Raw genomic sequence first — 21,152 nt, forward strand, 5'->3', positions numbered from 1 at the left:
ATACATATATATACTATATGTATACATCAACAACATCATCACCATCATCATCAATGTCTACTTTTCCATGCCTGCATGACTGAATGAAGGTGACACTTGTTTACAAAAATACCACACTGTCAAGACAAGGGGTCGCATGCAAACACATGATGGATTTCTTTCAGTTTCTATCTACGAAACCTATTCACAAGGCTTTAGTCAGCCTTGGGCTGTAACAGAAGACATCCAAGGTGGCATGCATGTGTGTGTGTGTGTGTGTGTGTGTGTGTGTGTGTGTGTGTGTGAGAGAGAGAGTATGTGTATTTGTGTCTCCTTGTCTTGATATCTTTTTCTATTCTAAGCACAAGGCCAGGAATTTTGGGGGAGGTGGGGGCCAGTCGGTTAGATCAACACCCAGTATGCAACTGGTACTTAATTTATCAACCCTGAAATGATGAAAGGCAAAGTTTACCTCAGTGGAATTTGAACTCAGAATGTAAAGACAGACGAAATGCCACTAAGCATTTCACAAGGCATGCTAACGTTTCTGCCAGCTCGCCACTTTGTCTTGATATCACACAATAGTTGTAAAGAAATGTCATTTTCATACATACAAGTTGTATCGTTCATTTTCAATCTCCAAGGCATAAAAAGCACCTGGCTGTAGAAAGCCTATCTCACCTAACTCCAGCTGACCCATGCAAGCCATAGGCTTCAGGACATGGGGAGGGGACAAAGGATGCAGTTGCTTTCCGGTGAGGAGGGATTTTAAATTAAAACTCTTTGAACATCTTGCGTTGGACCTGGGTTTGCCTTTCCCCGCACACCAAATTTCATTCCCGCACTGATGATGCAAGCATGGAAAAGTTGAAATTAAAATGATGATAATAGTGATGATACAAACACACCATGTATTCTTGTGTAGCAATCACATTCATATATAAGCCACAACTCAACAACAACAATCACTCTGCAGAGTGGAGATCAGTGCTTTTTAAGCACAGGCGGAGTTAGTTATGACAAGATTTTTACCGCTGGATGCCCTTCCAAATGCCAACCATGTTACAGTGTGGACTGGATGTTTTTAATGTGGCACCAGCACTGACAGGGTAACCAAGCAACTTGCAAGACAAGGAATTACGAGAGAGGTAAGGGCATTTGAAGAGGGGGACTTGTGTTAGAGGATTAAAGGTTAGAATGTGACAAAGAGACAGAAGCAGATGTCTTGCCACAACAGAGGGGGAATTAGAGGAGGTGATCCAGTATTAGATGATGAAAAGTTAGAGTGTGACAGAGAAATAGAGAGGTAGAAATAGGTGTCTTGCTATAGAGGAGTTACATGGTTACCCAGTGAGAGAGAAAGAGAAAAGAGAGAGAGTGTGAGGTACAAGAAAGAGGCCAGAAACAAGTGTGCTGATGTAAAGGAGATACTTGGTTACCTAATCAGAGGAAAAAAAAAGAGAAGGTGAGAGAACATGACCAAGGGAAAGAGAGTGATAGTAGGAAATAGCAAACGTGTAAGAGAGAGCAGAAGCGAGATGATGTAGTGCTAGGGTATACTCACAAGTAACAAGGATGTGAGCATAGAACCTAGGTAGAAAAATAGGGTGTGGTCATTGGGGGAGCAGTGATACAGTGAGCAGGACAGTGAGGGCAAGAAAGGGGATTGGAAAACAATCATAGTTTATGAAGAGGAAATGTGAGGAAGTAAAAGATGCAGTTTAGAAGGGGAGTTGTAGTTCGGTTTCTTAGGGTAGAGTGGGTGAAAAGTGTGTTGTTACATGTGTTAGGGACACAACTCATCTAGCACTCAGTTTCATGGATGGGTCTTCTCCAGAACCTCATATAACCAAACATCTAGGTCCATTGTCATTTAGAAAACATTGTTAATTTTGACAAATGATCCATAGCTGTGATCTGAAATAACTTTATAAATTTTAGTTGGAAAAAGTTACTTCAACTTTAAAAGAAAATTTAATTAAATTAAGGAGAAAATTAAAGTTTGAAAATAACTCTTTATAAAATCTAAATATATTTAAAGCATTTTTATTCAATTTCATGCTAAATAATATCTAAAGTAAAGAAAAGTATTCCATTGATGAAAATTTTTTAAAAAATGAAGAAAGAAAAGAAACATTCTTTTCTGATTCAAAGCTTATAGGAAGAACTTTAATTAAATGAGCCCCAACATCCTAAGATCGGTCCTAGCCACTTCATCCCATGTCTTCCTGGGTCTCCCTCTTCCACAGGTACCATCCACTTTCAGTGACAAGCACTTCTGTATACAGCTGTCTTCAATCATACGCATCACATGTCCAAACCAACACATTCTCCTCTCCTGCATGTATTAAATCATTTTAAAATATCACTATTTGCTTTGACTTCATCATTACAACTGATATGTATTTGTAAATATTGGATTCAAATTTTGGGACAAGACTAGCAAAATTTCAAGTGATGGGGCAAGTTGATTACATCAACCCCAAAGTTTAAATGGTACTCATTTTTGTTGTATTTCGGGATGGTCATTTTTTAAAAAATTGTTTTTATTGCCAAATAAACACTATATATTATTTTTCTTCATGCATTTATTACTGAAGAACAGAATGGAGTAAGTGGAGCAAGAACACACACAAAAACGAAGTGTCACTGCAGAGGTCACAGATGTGTAATGAAAGATTTCCAGACAATGGACATGAGTTAAAATAATAAAATAAGAACATTAATAAATGAATGAAGAAAAACTATATATATATGCAAAAAAAATTTTTTTTTTCAATGACCGGGCACAGGAGTGGCTGTGTGGTAAGTAGTTTGCTTACCAGCCACATTGTTCCAGGTTCATTCCCACTGCGTGGCACCCTGAGCAAGTGTCTTCTACTATAGCCTCGGGCCGACCAAGGCCTTGTGAGTGGATTTGGTAGACGGAAACTGAAAGAAGCCCATCATATATATGTGTATATATTTATATATATATATATGTGTGTGTGTGTGTGTGAGTGTGTGTGTATGTTTGTGTGTCTGTGTTTGTCCTCCAACATCACTTAACAACCGATGCTGGTATGTTTACGTCACCGTAACTTAGCGGTTCAGCAAAAGAGATTGATAGAATAAGTACTAGGCTTCCAAAGAATAAGTCCTGAGGTCAATTTGCTCAACTAAAGGCGGTGCTCCAGCATGGCCGCAGTCAAATGAGTGAAACAAGTAAAAGAGTAAAGAGTATCCCAAAATATAACAATATCTTTTTCAATACACGATTTCACATCAGGAATCTTGCAAAACAAATTGATAATGGTACTTATTTTATCGACCCTGAAAGGGGTGAAAGGCAAAGTCGACCTCAATGGAAATTGAACACAGAACATAAAAACAGATGAAATACCACTAAGCATTTGCCCAGCATGCAAGCAATTCTGCTAGCTTTACTGCCTTATGAATATATTTTACAAATTTTGCTACAAGGCCAGCCATTTCAAGAGAGGTGCCAAGCTGTATAGGCCTTTGCCTTTCCCTTGGACAACATCAGTGGCATGGAGAGGGGAGGCTGGTATGCATCAGTGACTGCTGGTCTTTCCATAAACAACCTTGCTCAGATTTGTGCTTCAATAACATCGAATTCAACGTTTAACTGGCATTTATTTCATGGACCCCAAAAGAGATGAAGGGCAAAGTCAACCTCACCAGGATTTGAAATCAGAATGTAAAGACAGACGAAGCACTGCTAAGTGCTTTGCTCAGCATGCTAACGATTCTGCTAGGTTTCCGCCTTACTCTTTTACTCTTTTACTTGTTTCAGTCATTTGACTGCGGCCATGCTGGAGCACCACCTTTAATCGAGCAAATCGACCCCGGGACTTATTCTTTTGTAAGCCCAGTACTTATTCTATCGGTCTCTTTTGCCGAACCGCTACGTAACGGGGACATAAACACACCAGCATCGGTTGTCAAGCAATGCTAGGGGGACAAACACAGACACACAAACACACACACACACATATATATATACATATATACGACAGGCTTCTTTCAGTTTCCGTCTACCAAATCCACTCACAAGGCTTTGGTCGGCCCGAGGCTATAGAAGAAGGCACTTGCCCAAGGTGCCACGTAGTGGGACTGAACCCGGGACCATGTGGTTGGTAAACAAGCTACTTACCACACAGCCACTCCTGCGCCTATGTATATAATACTACTAATAATACTGGATGTACTTACCAATTTCTTCCGTTTAGATTCTGCCAGATTGTAAGCAGCGTAGATTTTATCTGAGATCTCAATAACGCCCTCCTTCTCACCTGAAACAGAAATTCCAAAGAAAGTGATATACATGTTGTCTTCTCTTTTACTGTTATTTAGCAAAGGGTCATTTCTGACGATCAAGCAGACATATCCTAGTAGACATTCCATTTGTGACAAATCCATCTGTTTTTAAACATAGAGTATCTATAGATATAATTATCAAACAAGTCTTTTTTTAATTTTTTTTATTTTAACCCTTTTGTTATCAACACAGCTGAAACTGGCTCTGGTTCTGTGTATAAATGTCTTGTTTTCATAAGTTTTGAATTAAAATCTTTCACCAAACTTTAGTCACAATTTATGTTCCTAACACTAGCTTAATGATAATTATGCTATTTCACTAAGTTCTTTGTTTCAGTCATTTGACTGTGGCCATGCTGGAGCACCACTTTTAGTCAAGCAAATCAACCCCAGGACTTATTATTTGTAAGCTTAGTACTTATTCTATTGGTCTCTTTTGCCGAACTGCTAGGTTACGGGGACGTAAACACACCAGCATCAGTTGTCACACTTTGTTTTAAATATGAAATGATATAGTGGGTAACGTAATCCTAAAATACAAGGTTGTCACAGCTGGAAAGTCTGTAATCATAGGTCCACTTGATTAAGGTTAACCTAGGGCTAAACAATAATACAAACACAGACACACAAACATATATATATATATATATATATATATATATATATATATATATATATATATATATATATTACATATTACATATACACGACGGGCTTCTTTCAGTTTCCGTCTACCAAATCCACTCACAAGGATTTGGTCGGCCCAATGCTATAGTAGAAGACACTTGCCCAAGGTGCTAAGCAGTGGGACTGAACCCGGAACCATATGGTTTGTAAGCAAACTACTTACCACGCAGCCACTCCTACACCTTATATTTAAAGTAATTGAAAGAAACAGAGCATCTCAAAATAAATACAGTAACGACAGGGTTAAGTTATGGCTGTGTGAATCAGTGCAGCCATGGTTGTGTGGTTAAGAAGCTTGCTTCCCAAACACATGATTGTGGGTTCAGTTCTATTGCATGGCACACCTTGAGGCAAGTGTTGTCTGCTACAGCCTCAGCTTTGTAAATGAGTTTGGTAGAAAAATAAAAAGCATGTCACGTGTGTGTGTGTGTGTGTGTGTTGTGTGTGTGTGTGTGTTCCCTCATCTTGACATCAAATGATGATTGTAATCAAGTATCACTGTTGTACAAGCAGTGTTGTTCATTTGCAGACATTTGGGCAAAACATGTCCAGCCATGGAAAAATACTACCTTGTTTGAAAACTGGTAAGGCTTAGTGACAGGAAGAATATCTGACCATAGATGTAGGAGTGGCTGTGTGGTAAGTAGCTTGTTTACCAACCACATGGTTCTGGGTTCAGTCCCACTGCGTGGCACCTTGGGCAAGTGTCTTCTACTATAGCCTTGAGTCGACCAAAGCCTTGTGAGTGGATTTGGTAGACGGAACCTGAAAGAAGCCCGTCCTATATATGTATATATATGTGTGTGTGTATATGTTTGTGTGCCTGTGTTTGTCCCCCCAACATCGCTCAACAACCGATGTTGCTGTGTTTACGTCCCTGTAACTTATGAGGTTCAGCAAAAACAGGTCGATAGAATAAGTACTAGGCTTACAAAGAATAAGTCCTGGGGTCGATTTGGTCGACTAAATGCAGTGCTCCAGCATGGCCACAGTCAAATGACTGAAACAAGTAATGAGTATAGACAAAAATCTGCTTCAAAGAATTCCATCTAACCCATGCAAGCATGGAAAAATGTATGTAATGATGATGATGATGATGGTAAGAGATAATACAAGGAAATCTGGCAGCTCTTTCTAGCGAACCTGTACAAGCTTGCTCTTTCACCCGTCAACTAATTACAGCAGCCAACCATGTGACCAAGTTAACATAGTATCGCAGACTATTAGCCAAAGGTCTACTAAGCTCTACTACTGGCTCAATCCAGCTAGCTATTAAAAGGTACTTTGGTTGTGTGTCAGGGAAGGAAGGAAGGGGTGTAGAGTTCACTAATGAAAGCAGTAGGAACAGCATGTAACTGACGAGTGTTTTTTAGTTTGCACTGCTGGGTTCAAATCCTATTGGTTTGGGCAGAAATGAACTCCACATTCAACTTGCTAGAAATAACAGCCAAACAACCCTTACAATCACACTTTGTTTTAAATATGAAATGATATAGTGGATAATGTAATCCTAAAATACAAGGTTGTCACAGCTGGAAAGTCTGTAATCATAGGTCCACTTGATTAAGGTTGACCTGGGGCTAAACAATAACATGATTAATAATCTACTTAACAAAGAACTAACAGTGAGGGCCCTCTAAGTGATGGTCCCAATCTAGCAATAGCAGAGTAACCAAATCTCTCAAAGTACATTCTACTATCCTCAGAAAGGAAAGACATTAATATATTACTAGATACATTAATTCAGAGTTTAATAAAAATAAAACATGGTGGCCTGGTTGGAATGTCATTGGACATCACCTGATCATGACCTAAATATCTATCTTCATGTCTCACGCCTACAGGTGTTGGCAATCATGGACCACCATGCTATAATCTGATGATACATGACTTTTTGTGGGGAAAAACACAGAAATGGTTCCCCATTGCCTGCTGCCAATTTATTTACAGTTTACTCTGCTAGTTTCCTGTACTCCCCTGCTTCCCATTCAGATACAGAGCCCTATGCAACCCTTAAGTAAGGGAATTGATTTATGGAACAGCAAAGCTTGTCTACATATTGGTGGGGCTTGTGTGACACATACCTAGAAGCCAAGCTTCCTTCAAGCTCTGACTGCCTTAACCATAGAATCATTTTTTGTTATTTAGTTCATAACTAAGACCCTAGACAGGTACTATTGCTCCAAGCCAGAGCAGACCTAGAAGTAACTCTAAGAGTGGGTGCTGAAAATTCCATGGCTTTAGGCAAAGGAAAATACAGAAGGATCAGTTAATTAGTTAATTATGATTTTATTCAACATATTCCCCTCACAGATCCACACACCTATTGCAGCACCAGTCCTTCAGTTTGTCTAAGTCCTGTAAAAGAACTCAGAAGGTTGGGCCTCCAATCAGGCTTTTCGTGATACCCTAAAAGCCAGGAAAAACACCTGAACTCCCAAGCTGGAGCTTCTGCACTAGCTGCAATGTAGTCGTGCCTTGTTTTGGGACATGACATAAAAAACAACAAAGGACATGATGGATAATATAGCCCTAGGCCCTAAGTACACTATGCCTGCAAAAACATGAGATAGTTATAGCTGGAATGCTTTTGATCATGGATCTGCTATACTCGGACCGTCTTAGGACTAAACAATAACAGTAATCATTATTGTATTCATTTACAGTCAATGAGAAACAGATATTTGGAATGACACTTACTGAAATTCTCCAGTTCTTCCCTCAAGTCCTGATGGTGCCAGAGCAATGCAGAAAAGACAGCAGTAATAGTTTGGTCAAACTCACTGCCTCCAATCTGTTGGGGTTTGCAATGTTCTCGACAGCTGTTTAGGAGAGAAATGAAATAAGATTACCAATGTTAGAAATTATAAGCATCAATTTGAGTCCAAGGGAAAAATAAAAAATTGGACTCACTGATAAGATTTGAACCATGAATTTATTATTTACTGGTTGATCATGTTCATCATCATCATCATCATCAACCTTGGACATTATAGACATTACTGTCTCAAGGCTTAAGCCTCATAAGGCCAGTTACCTGGTTGTGAAATTGATAAGGTAACTGGTAATATCATTTAAGACAGACTGGTATCCTATCCAGGTGGAAGATACATCTCTTATCTTAACCAAATCTTTAAAATTATTTAAGGTTGTAAAGACATTTTTCTTTAACCTTTTTTTTTGGTACCAACCCCTAACCACCCTTGGTTCTGTGATACAAACTCCTGGTTTTAATGTGTTCTAAATTTAAACTCCCCATCAAAATCTCATGTTAATTTATGTTCTAAACACCAGCTTAACCCTTTAGCATTTAAACCAACCATATACAGCCCAGATATTCTATCTGTTTATAGTTCAAACCTCTCGCACCTATGCTACAGTGTCGTTTTTAAAATAAGCAATTACACCAACAAAATCTCAAAGCTATGCGATAATGTATCATTAATTCAAAACAATATAAATAAATAAACATTATATTTGACAGAGTAATCTGAAGGCTAAAGGGTTAATAAGGACAAAATTATTTTTCTACATTTTTCACCCATCCATTAATTTTTGCTGGCTACTATTCCCAAGCGAGTTGTAGGGGTTAGAATCCTCAGGCACCTCTTACAAGGGTTCAATTAGATGTAGAACGTCAGCATCAATGAATCCCACCTGAGCCATGTAATCATAGACAAGTAGATGTTAAATGATGATGATGATGGTAGTGTTTACATGGTGATCAATACATAACAACATCCAAGAATTAAAAATATACAGAACACACAGAAAATATCACAACTAGGCACCACCACCCATCCACACACACACACATATTACAGGGTATTTTCAATACCACAGAACAATACAAAAATGTAGTTTTCACTGCTGTCAGAAGCGGAATACGTACCGTTTTAACAATATCTGTCCAAGTCCAGGTTGATCTGCCAAATTCCAGGTTGAATTCATGTTATTTATTAGATGGAGCACATCTGGATTGGAATCGGTTGACTGGAAATGTTTAGAGAGAAAAAACGGATTAATTCTTTTATAAATCTGATGTGTCTGTAAAGAAGACACACACAAACATACATGCACACACAAACATTAATATATATATATATATATGGGAAATATATATATATATATATATATACACTACCGTCAGAAATTAATTAGCACCCTTGATTTGCTCTTCACTCAAGGTATGTGCTGTCACCTAGTGGCCATATCTCGAACTATTGCTTTGTTGCGAGTTCACTGTTGCGCAGAACGATGACGTAACTTTGTTTGCAGAGCAGTTTGAGAGTCTACATCCTTATGATGTTGACATAGCAGTGCAACAACAACTTGGAGTGCGGATGCAGACAAATCTTCCTTTGTTTAATAGATATAGGTAGCGCCTCGCAAGGACCGAAATCACACCATACTAAGTTTTCTCATCGCGTAAGACGTTTTGAACAGCTCATAGGTTAATTGATTTAACCTATTTAATGTAGAAATTTGAGAAGTGCTAATTAATTTCTGACCAAGTGTATATATGGAAAAAAAAGTCAAGGTAGAAAATGCTAAAATAATTTTATAAAAAAACATTTCAGTACCGGTTTCAGTCATTGATACTTCTTCAACTGTAAGTATGGAAAACAATTAAATTTCGGAAAAATTAAATGAAAAGTTTTTTAAAAGAATATTTGCATAATATTCAAATACAAGGGGCACTTTCCTTGTTTCTGCCTGTCTCTGTCTTTCTTGTTTACTCTTGTGGGTTCGAGGGTACAAGAGTAAACAAGAGAGACAGAGACAGGCAGAAACAAGGAAAATGCCCCTTGTATTTGAATACTATGCAAATATTCTTTTAAAAAACTTTTCATTTAATTTTTCCGAAATTTAATTGTTTTCAATACTTACAGTTGAAGAAGTCTCAATAAATGAAACTGGTACTGAAAAGAAATTTATAAAATTATTTTATATAGCATTTTCTACCTTGGCATTTTTTCTATATATATATATATCAATTCATATGTTCCTTTTCAACCTTCTACATACATACATGTGTATATATATATATATACATATAAACATATCAATGTAATAACCATCTTACATAGTTGCCAGAGAGCGATCTTTGGATGATAGGTGTCACGTAACCTCCACGAAATATTGTTGTCCACAGAGCACTGTCACACAGATCTTCTGAGGTTTCATCAAACAACAAAATTATTGGGGTTTTACCAGTCACTGTAAAAAAAAAATTACACATATATATATATATATAGCCAAATCAAACATTAAAAACATCAAATAACAAAATACGAGAATGTACATATGGAAAGTATTAGCTCAACGCTCAGTAAAGATAGAAAAAAAGAGTGGGTTTTTAATGTTTCAAGCAAAGCTCTTCGTCAGAAACAGGAGAGAGGAAAAGTTCAGAGAAGGGAAAAGTCCATGGAACGCATGTGTATGGTTACGTGGCTGAAGTGACCAACCACATATACTTAATTGCTTCAAGGTGGTGAGCTGGCAGAAACGTTAGCATACTGGGCGAAATGCTTAGTGGTATTTCGTCTGCCGTTACGTTCTGAGTTCAAATTCCGCCGAGGTCGACTTTGCCTTTCAACCTTTCGGGGTCGATAAATTAAGTACCAGTTATGCACTGGGGTTGATCTAATTGACTTAATCCCTTTGATTGTCCTTGTTTGTCCTGTCAATGTTTAGCCCCTTGTGGGCAATAAAAAATATATATATATTTATATATATATATATATAATATAGGTGTAGGAGCAGCTGTGTGGTAAGTAGCTTGATTACCAACCACATGGTTCCAGGTTCAGTCCCACTGCGTGGCACCTTGGGCAAGCGTCTTCTACTATAGCCTCGGGCCGAGCAAAGCCTTATGAGTGGATTTGATAGACAGAAACTGAAAGAAGCCCGTTGTATATAGATATAGATATATATATGTATGTGTGTGTATATGTTTGTGTGTCTGTCTTTGTCCCCCAACATCAATTGACAACAGATGGTGGTGTGTTTACGTTCCCGGAACTTAGCGGTTCGGTAAAAGAGGCCGAGAGAATAAGTACTAGGTTTACAAAGAATAAGTCCTGGGGTCGATTTGCTCGACTAAAGGCGGTGCTCCAGCGTGGCCACAGTCAAATGACTGAAACAAGTAAAAGAGTAAAAAAGTAAAAGACACATTGCAAACTTCAAAAAGAAATTGTGGTGAGATTAACTGCACTGAGTCTTACCTGGGTTAGCTGACATAGTTGACCCACACAATTGGCCTAAAAACTTGGTCAGCAAGAGCAACATGTCATAGGGCCATGTTAGAATGGTGTCAGCACTTCCACGAGCAGTCACCTGACAGAAAAGCATAAGAAACATTTGTTATATATATGTGTGTATATGTGTGCATATGTGTGTGTGTGTGAAGGTGTATGGCTTAGTGGTTAGGGCATTCGGCTCCTGATCATCAGGTTGTGAGTTCGATACCCAGTGCCACATTGTGTCCTTGAGCAAGACACTTTATTTCACGTTGCTCCAGTCCACTCAGCTGGCAAAAACGAGTGGTACCTGTGATTCAAAGGTCCAGCCTTGTCACAGTCTGTGTCACACTGAATCTCCTTGAGGAGTACATAAAGGGTTTGTATGACTGTGGAGTACTCAGCCACTTGCACATTAATTTCACAAGCAGGCTATTCCATTCATCAGATCAACTGGAACCTTCGTCATTGTAACTAACAGAGTGCCAGTCATATATGTCATCATCATCATCATCATCGTTTAACATCTGCTTTCCATGCTGGCATGGGTTGGACAGTTTGACTGAGGCCTGGCAAGCCAGTAGGCCGCACCAGGCATCAATCTGATCTGGCATGGTCTCTACAGCTGGATGCCCTTCCTAACGCCAACCACTCCAAGAGTGTAGAGGGTGCTTTTTACGTGCCACCAGAACGGGAGCCAGTTAGGTGGCACTAGCATCAACCACATTCAGATGGTGCTTTTTTCATACCACCAGCAGAGGAGCCAGTCAGGGGGCACTGGCACACACACACACACAATACAATAGCCACAAACAGTGAGAATATGTAGTGAACACCACATCAGTCGATAAATACTTTCTTTAGTTATGGATTTTTTTCACAGAACTTAGGCTTCATGCTTTACAATTCACAATTTTTAAATGCACCAATATAAGATGATGGTAAAACCACCATCATCATCATCATCGTTTAGCGTCCACTTTCCATGCTGGCATGGGTTGGACGGTTCAACTGGGGTCTGGGAAGCCAGAAGGCTGCACCAGGCCCAGTCTGATCTGGCAGTGTTTCTACAGCTGGATGTCCTTCCTAACACCAACCACTCCATGAGTGTAGTGGGTGCTTTTTACGTGCCGCCGGCACAGGTGCCAGACGAGGCTGGCAAACGGCCACGATCGGATGGTGCTTTTTACGTGCCACCGGCACGGAGGCCAGGCGAGGCTGGCAACGGCCAGATATGGTGCATCGGCTAGGAAACAAACCCGGTCCGCCCATGTGGCAGGCGAGCGAATTTTCATCATGTGATGCCAGGACAAGGAAACAAACAAAATATAGACACTTATATGATGGCTTCTTTCAGTTTCCACTCACAAACTTTTTGTAGAGCCTGAGCTATAGCAGAACACACTCACCCAAAACGCCATACAATGGGACTGAACCTGTAACTATGGGGTTGGGAAGCAAACTTCTTAACTACACAGCCATACCTAAGAATATATAGTTTACACACACACACACACACACACATATATGATGGACTCTCCCATCAAAGACAACATATGAATGTTGAGCTTTTTGCCGAACGAACTGCATAAATGATTTGTTTATAGGGATCAAATGTATATGCCGTGCATTAGCTCACCCCCACCATCAAATTGGTGTTGCCCGAACAGGTGCACACAGGTGTACCACGCATCAGGTGTCGAAGTGATTGCAGAGCAACATGAGATGAAGTGTTTTGCTCAAGAATACAATGCATCACCCAGTCTAGGAATTGAAACCGCAATCTCATGACTGAGTGCAACACTCTAACCACTAGGCCACGCACCCTCATAAATGTGTGTGTGTGTGTGTGCTATATTTGTTGTATTATAATGTAAGAAATTTAATACAAAACATGAAGGTGAAAAATGGTGGATAGCATTATATTCAAGAGTAAAAATAAAAAAGAGAATAAAATATATCACTGATTTCCAGGAACAAATTTTATTATATCATCATCATCATCTTTTAATGTCTGCTTTCCATGCTAGCATGGGTTGGACAATTTGACTGAGGTCTGGTGAACTAGATGGCTGCACCAGACTCCAATCTGATCTGGTAGAGTTTCTACAGCTGGATGCCCTTCCTAATGCCAACCACTCCGAGAGTGTAGTGGGTGCTTTTACGTGCCACCGGCATGAGGGCCAATCAGGCGGTACTGGCAACGGCAAATGCTCAAATGGTGCTTTTTATGTGCCACCTGCACAGGAGCCAGTCCAGCGGCACTGGCAACAACCTGGCTCAAATGTTTTTTCACGTGCCACCAGCACAAGTGCCAGCAAGGCGACACAGGTAACGATTACATTCGAATGGTGTTTTTTACGTGCCACTGGCACGGAGGCCAGCTTGTTGCTCTAGCAACGATCATGCTCATATGGTACTCTTAGCGCTCCACTAAATCTCTCAGAGATTTACGCAGTAGCAGCACGATAAGGTGACAGTATGTTGGAGGTGTTGGAGCAGCACGATAAAGTGATAGCTGGGTGGAGGTGCTTGTCTCCACTTTGAAAATATAAGGACACAGGAAATGTGTCAAGTCCAACAGGAAACGATGTTTCCTAGGGCTAAATAACAGTAGCATTCTTCCCTTTCATGGGACTTTCACATTAAGTCGACAACATACTATCACTTTAAGTTTTATTATATTCAAGTATTCAGGTAAATAAGGTAATGAATTCCAACTCACTCGAAACTTGTATTCCCAATCTGTTTTACCAGTTTCCGATTTGAAGTTGAAGTACAGTGATGATCCATCGAAGGTGAACGTATTTGGCCAGTCTGCCAGACCTACTTTGTGGTGGAAACGGAAAGATTTACCTGCACTGTCCTTGAACTGAAGATAGTCAAATCTGTAATGAGGGAAAAATAAAACATGTCAGACCAAGCTGCAGCACAAGGTTTTCACCAAAACAATCTGGATAGTTAGTTCAACCAGTACATGTGAAAAGTTGGTGCCATGTAAAAAGCACCCAGCGGACTCTGTAAAGTGGTTAGCATTAGGAAGGGCATCTGTCAAACCATCCGACCCATGCCAGCACAGAAAATGCACATCAAATGTTGATGATGATGATGATGTAATGCATCAGCCTTGAGCTGTTACCTTTTTTAACCTCTTTTACTTGTTTCAGTCATTTGTCTGTGGCCATGCTGGAGCACCGCCTTTAGTCGAGCAAATCAACTCCAGGACTTATTCTTTGTAAGCCTAGTACTTATTCTATCAGTCGCTTTTGCCAAACTGCTAAGTTACGGGGATATAAACACACCAGCATCGGTTGTCAAGCCATGTTGAGGGGACAAACACACACACACAAACATACACACACACACACACACACTTATATACATATATACGACGGGCTTCTTTCAGTTTCCGTCTACCAAATCCACTCACAAGGCTTTGGTTGACCCAAGGCTATAGTAGAAGACACTTGCCCAAGGTGCTATGCAGTGGGACTGAACCCAGAACCATGTGGTTGGTGAGCAAACTACTTACCACACAGCCACTCCTACGCCTGAGCTACTTACCACACAGCCACTCCTACGCCTGAGCTACTTACCACACAGCCACTCCCTTTAGTATTTAAACAGGCCCAAATATACCTGTTTTATGTCGGAAATTGGCCAAATCTAGGTCCTCACACCAACTCTACAAGATCATTCTAAACATTAATAGCTACCTCATGAAAATCTCAAAATAATGCAAGATTAATTCAAAACATGTGAATAAATAAGCTTTACTTTTGACAGAATAATTTGAACGCTAAAGGGTTAGATACAACAAATTGATGCTAGGGTACCTCTAGCAGAGTTCATTCTGATGTAGTCATGTCAAGTCAGATCAAAGATGGTCTGCAACTGATAATCATGAAAACCAGTACAACCCGTTTCGTGGTCAGCCGATTGATGACCAAAACGCTAGTGAAGTTGCTTTACTAGCGAGGCTGCCTGCAAGACTAAGGACCTAAAGTGGCACCTACAACTGAAAGTAACTGGAAGAGAATACATCATCATCATCATCATCTAATATCTGCTTTCCATGCTGGTATGAATTGGACGGTTTGACTGGAACTGGTAAGCAAGAGAGCTGCACCAGGTGTGTGTGTGTGTGTGTGTGTGTGTGTGTGTGTAGGGGCATGGCTTAATGGTTAGGACATTCGGCTCCTGATCATCAGGTTGTGAGTTCAATACCCAGTGCCACATTGTGTCCTTGAGCAAGACACTTTATTTCACATTGCTCCAGTCCACTCAGCTGGCAAAAATGAGTCGTACCTGTATTTCAAAGGGCCAGCCTTGTCACAGTCTGTGTTACACTGAATCTCCTTGAGGAGTACATAAAGAGTTTGTATGACTGTGGAGTACTTAGCCACTTGCACATTAATTTCACAAGCAGGCTATTCCATTATTCTGATTTGGCATGGTTTCTACGGCTGGATGTCATTCCTAATGCCAACCACTTTACAGAGTGTACTGGGTGCTTTTTACATGGCACTGGTAATGGCCCCAACTACAGTTTCACTTGGCTTGATGAGCCTTCTCAAGCACAGCGTATCGTCAAAGGTCTTGGTCACTTGTCGTTGCCTCCGTGAGTCCCAACATTTGAAGGTCATGCTCAACCATCTCCCCTCTTGCCTCCGTGAGGCCCATTACAAATACAATATCTTCAATGGGCTTCCATACAATTTCTGTCTGTCCAATGTGATTAAGTGCTAACAAGAGTTATGAGAGAAGTCTATTGCCTGAGATGCTATGCAGTGGGATTGAACCCAGGACTTCACGAGATTTTTAACCACTCAGTTTTACCTGCATCGTGTGTGTGTATATGTGTGTGTTTGCACACACATCTATGTGAAAGTGAATGTGTGTGTTTACATGCCTATGTGGACATGTGCACATATGTGTGTGAGCGAAAGTGTGCATGTGTGTGTAGGTGTGAATGTGGATACATGCATGTGTACATGTGAATAGATGTGTGCAGCACATGTGTGTGTATGCATGTATGTGTACCTGCTTTCAGTTTCACAGCAGCTGTCAAAGTTCACAACCATTTTGGAGGCACCTGGACAAAGGAAAACCTGGAAAGAGAAAAAAATAAAGTATTTTACTTTCATTAAAACAAATTAATTAGAGATTAAAACTCAATTAAAAAAGCGAAATAATTTCTTCAAAGTTAATGTCTTGGGGCCTCTCTAATGACTATGTCTCAAGATCAGTTTCACAAGCTGAACATACATGGTAATGTGTTACATGCATCTCCTCCATAGCAAGGCATCTGTGCTTGTCCTATCATAATTTACCCTTCCGACAGCAGGCATAAATCCCTCTCCCTCTTAAATATTCCCCCCTACCATTGAGTTGTGGAGATTTTTTCCTTGTTCTTTTTGTATCATGCATGTTGCTTGGCGACCTCACTAGTGCGGCCTATCAAACCATCCAAGCTTATGCCAATATGGAAAATAGATGTTAAATGATTCTTTTATTCTTTTATTTGTTTCAGTCATTTGACTGTGGCCATGCTGGAGCACCGCCTTTAGTTGAACAAATCGACCCCAGGACTTATTCTTTGTAAGCCTGGTACTTATTCTATCAGTATCTTTTGCTAACCGCTAAGTCATGGGGACGTAAACACAGCAACATCGGTTATCAAGTGATGGTGGAGGGACAAACACAAACACACAAACATACACACACACACACACACACACACATATATACGACGGTCTTCTTTCAGTTTCTGTCTACCAAATCTACTCACAAGGCTTTGGTCGGCCCAAGGCTATAGTTGAAGACATTTGCCCAAGGTGGCACACAGTGGGACTGAACCTGGAACCATGTGGTTGGTAAGCAAGCTACTTACCACACAGTCACTCTTACACCTATATTGAGCGCCTTTATTGAGGCAGATTTTTATGTGTGATGATGATGATGGCAATGATAATGATGATGGGTGACTCAACACTGACTACAGGGCTTAGAAAAACTGAAGGACTTCTGCAATAATTATGAATCTGAGAGGGCAATAAGTTCCATAAAATCATAATTAATTGGTCCTCCTGTATTTTTTTTTTACCGAAGGCCAGGAACTTTTCAGCACCCCCTCATATACATACATACATACATACATATATATATATATATATATTGATGGAATTTACAAAAAAACAAAGAAAACAAAAGATGAAGATGGGTGTGTAAACAACAAACAGATGTATTAGTTTAATGCTCAGGAAGTGAGAAAGTCTTTCATGTTTCGAGCCTACGCTCTTCAACAGAAAGGAACTCAGAAATAAACAGAGAGAGAAAATTAAAAAAAGATTTAGTGGCTAGCGATCAATCACATACATATATATATATCACATGTTTTTAAGACAGTGAATGTGTGTGTGTGTGTGTGTATTCAATTTTAAAAACAGAAAACATTAAAATAGAGAGACAACATTTACCTGAGATATCTGCTCTTTACTGTCATAACAACTAGGTGACTCCACTTGCCAGACCTTCAAGATGACATCATCTTTGTTCTCATTCACCCAAAAGTTGTGAGAAAGCTGAAGAGATTAAATATTGATAGTAAGTATCATAGTAATTACATTATCTATCTATCTATATATATATAATTGTATCAAGGACCAATAATCCTTTAAGGGATGCTAGCATCTTAGTTCTCCGGTTCATACAAGTGTTTAGTGAAAACTAAATATACTGGCTTTGCATTGATATATATATAGGCATTTAAAATATTTATGAATGAGAAAAAGAAGTGGAGAAATTGACATGCAGACATCAGTTTCCCTAAAGATATTCAAATCCATATAATGAAATCCATTCGTGAAATTTCATGGGACTGTCACATTAAGTTGACAGTATACAACTACTTTATCATACCATTACTACATAAATTTCTCTGACATATTTAGAAATGTATTATTTATATATATATATATATATATATATATATATATATATATTATATATATATATATATGATTACATCCACACATCAACATTTAATGTCCATTTTTCCATGCTTGCATGGGTCAGACAAAAATTTACTGAGGCAGGTTTTTTTACAGCTGGATGCCTTTCCTGCTGTCAACTCTCACCTGTTTCTCAGGAAAGTAATATTTTCCAGGTATATTTTATACACAAGATTGGAAGCAAAGAGCATCACTTGTATAATGGTGATACTCATTAACAACCATTCTAATGCCAAGACTTGGGTAAACACACACACATACACACACACACATACTCAAGGCTTCTTTAAGTTTCCATTTACCAAATCCATTCACAAAGCTTTAGTCAGTTTTGGGTTATAGTAGATGTTTGATGCCATGCTGTGTGCACTCACCACTTGTATCAAGTATCATCATCATCATCGTTGTTCTTTTCACATACACTTCTTTCAAGCTAAATCACACCACATTTAGTCCAACAATGCCATTTCTAAGAGATTTGAATTCTCTACTTACGTCAGGGAAAAGCTCATGCAGTTCCAGAGACAATTGTCGGAGTTGAAGCAGAATCGGTTTGAAGTGCTGCAACAGTAAACAGCGTGACTCTGGGTCCAGTACCTCGATGGTGGAACTCAGTAAAATCAACTGGAAACACAACAGACAGTGAATAAAATATATAACTAAAGAGCGAGGAGAAATATAAAGGGTCTTTAATCTCATGTTATAGGGGCAATTATGAGAATATCCTCTTGGTGTAGTGTATCTAGAAATAAGGCAACCTACCTCAATTTATTTCTCTAGTTCTCTCTCTCTCTCTCATATATATATAATTACTTTCTCTCAAATATACAGGGTGCGATGGGTAAATTGTCGCCATTTTATAGTTTTAATTATGTGCATGCACATTGTTTTTTATTTTGTCGACTACACAGTATAGTAGGGTCAGTTGGGCACTGTCTGTGAGAAAAACAACACCATGGCATAATTCACTCCACCAGAAATTTGGAAATGACTGGAGCCAGAAGCTCCAGTACGAACATTTCAGAGTGTTTGGGTGTCAATATGAGGACAGCGCAATCTGAGGACATGTACTGAGAGTGATAAAAATCAAACATCAAGTCAACATCACTAGTGATGGTGACGTTATACCTCCATTCTACTTCCCACACAGCCTCACACTCAAGATGGGCACCAAACACCCCAGACTGCAACGCCCTTGATTATTATGTGTGGGGTGCAGTTGAGCAAGAGACCATCAAAGCTCCCTGTAACATCAAAAATGAACTGAAGACAAGGATTATGGTAGCATTCACCAACTTAAACAAGACCGTCCAGAAGAGTTGCAGAAGATTCCAAAGTTATCTGGAGGCTGTGGTTGAAGCTAATGGCGATTTTAATGAATAAATTTACCCTTTAGTATTTCAAGATATTTTTATGTAATTTTGGTAAATACATCTGTTAAAATGAGATGTCAGTGTTATTTTCATTTTTGCATAATTTACACAACAGTTTATTCACCACACAATGTATATATATATATCATCATCATCATCATCGTTTAACGTTCGCTTTCCATGCTAGCATGGGTTGGACGGTTCAACTGGGGTCTGGGAAGCCAGAAGGGTGCGCCAGGCCCAGTCTGATCTGGCAATGTTTCTACAGCTGGATGCCTCTCCTAACGCCAACCACTCCGTGAGTGTAGTGGGTGCTTTTTACGTACCACCGGCACAGGTGCCAGACAAGGCTGGCAACAGCCACGATCAGTTAGTGCTTTTTACGTGCCACCGGCACGGAGGCCAGACGGGGTTGGCAACGACCACGATCGGATGGTGCTTTTTACATACCACTGGCACAGATCAATACCTTATTAGTGCAGAGTTAAGACCTGAATAGAAAAAATATATATATATATGTTGTCACTCTCTCTTTCTCTCTCCCTCTTAATCCCACAAACTAAATACAGTCTACAGCATTACATTATGAGTATAATCAATTTAGTACTCACCAACTGTCGAAATGGTAATGAGGGGAATAGTTTATCCAGCTTTGGTAAGACTTCAATCTGTTTCAGAGGAAAAGAAAAAGATATTTGGTTTAGATTTAAATACACTAAATATATAGATGCAGTCATGACTGTCCAGTAAGAAGCTTGCCTCCCAACTACATGGATCTGGGTTTAGTCCCACTGTGTGGCACCTTGGGCACATGTCTTTTACTATAACCTCGGACTGACCAAAACCTTGTGAGTGAATTTAGTAGAAGGAAACTGAAAGAAGACAGTCGTGTATGTATGTGTGTGTGTATATATATATATATATATATATAATATATATATATATATATATATATTATATATATATATATATATATATATATATACATGTATGTATGTATGAATGTATATATATCTGTGTGTGTCTTTGTTCCACTATCACCACTTGACAACCGGTGTTGGTGTGTTTACGTTCCCGTAACTTAATGGTTCAGCAAAAGAGACTGATAGAATAAATACTAGGCTTTAAAAAAAAAAATAAGTCCTGAGGTCAATTTGTTCAATTAAAAACTCTTCAAAGCAGAGCTCTAGCATGGCCACAGTCAAATGACTGAAACAAGTAAAAGAATAAAAAGAACTGGTTTCAAATTTTGGCACAAGGCCAGCAATTTCAGGGGAAGAGGTTAAATCAATTGCATCAACCCCAGTACACAACTGGTACATATTTTATCAACACTAAAATGATGAAAAGCAAGGTCGACCTTGGTGAAATTTGAACCCAGAATGTAAAGACAGACAAAAAGCTGCTAAGCATTTTGCCTGGCATGCTAACGATTCTGCCAGCTTGTTGCCTTAAATACACTAAATATATTAAGGCTACATATGGTATCACAAGAGCAGTTTACAGAGAGTGGACAATTTGTAGAACACTGACTATTT

The 21,152-nt window shown here is 39.3% G+C and overlaps 1 protein-coding gene across 1 annotated transcript in view; it reads right to left on the reverse strand.

The window, feature by feature from the left end:
* The window catches only part of LOC115228010 (zinc finger ZZ-type and EF-hand domain-containing protein 1), a 155,888-nt gene that overhangs the window by 66,794 nt on the left and 67,942 nt on the right, over positions 1–21,152 (reverse strand). The window contains exons 33-42 of the mRNA XM_029798686.2: positions 20,226–20,282; positions 18,737–18,865; positions 17,708–17,812; positions 16,272–16,339; positions 13,954–14,116; positions 11,214–11,325; positions 10,073–10,206; positions 8,879–8,979; positions 7,687–7,808; positions 4,195–4,274 (exon numbers count right to left, since the gene is read on the reverse strand). Coding sequence (XP_029654546.1) covers positions 4,195–4,274; positions 7,687–7,808; positions 8,879–8,979; positions 10,073–10,206; positions 11,214–11,325; positions 13,954–14,116; positions 16,272–16,339; positions 17,708–17,812; positions 18,737–18,865; positions 20,226–20,282 — 1,071 coding nt within the window. The remainder of the gene's footprint in view (positions 1–4,194; positions 4,275–7,686; positions 7,809–8,878; positions 8,980–10,072; positions 10,207–11,213; positions 11,326–13,953; positions 14,117–16,271; positions 16,340–17,707; positions 17,813–18,736; positions 18,866–20,225; positions 20,283–21,152) is intronic.

This window comes from Octopus sinensis, unplaced genomic scaffold (assembly GCF_006345805.1).
Source record: "Octopus sinensis unplaced genomic scaffold, ASM634580v1 Contig08889, whole genome shotgun sequence".
Classification (NCBI taxonomy): Eukaryota; Metazoa; Mollusca; class Cephalopoda; order Octopoda; family Octopodidae; genus Octopus; species Octopus sinensis.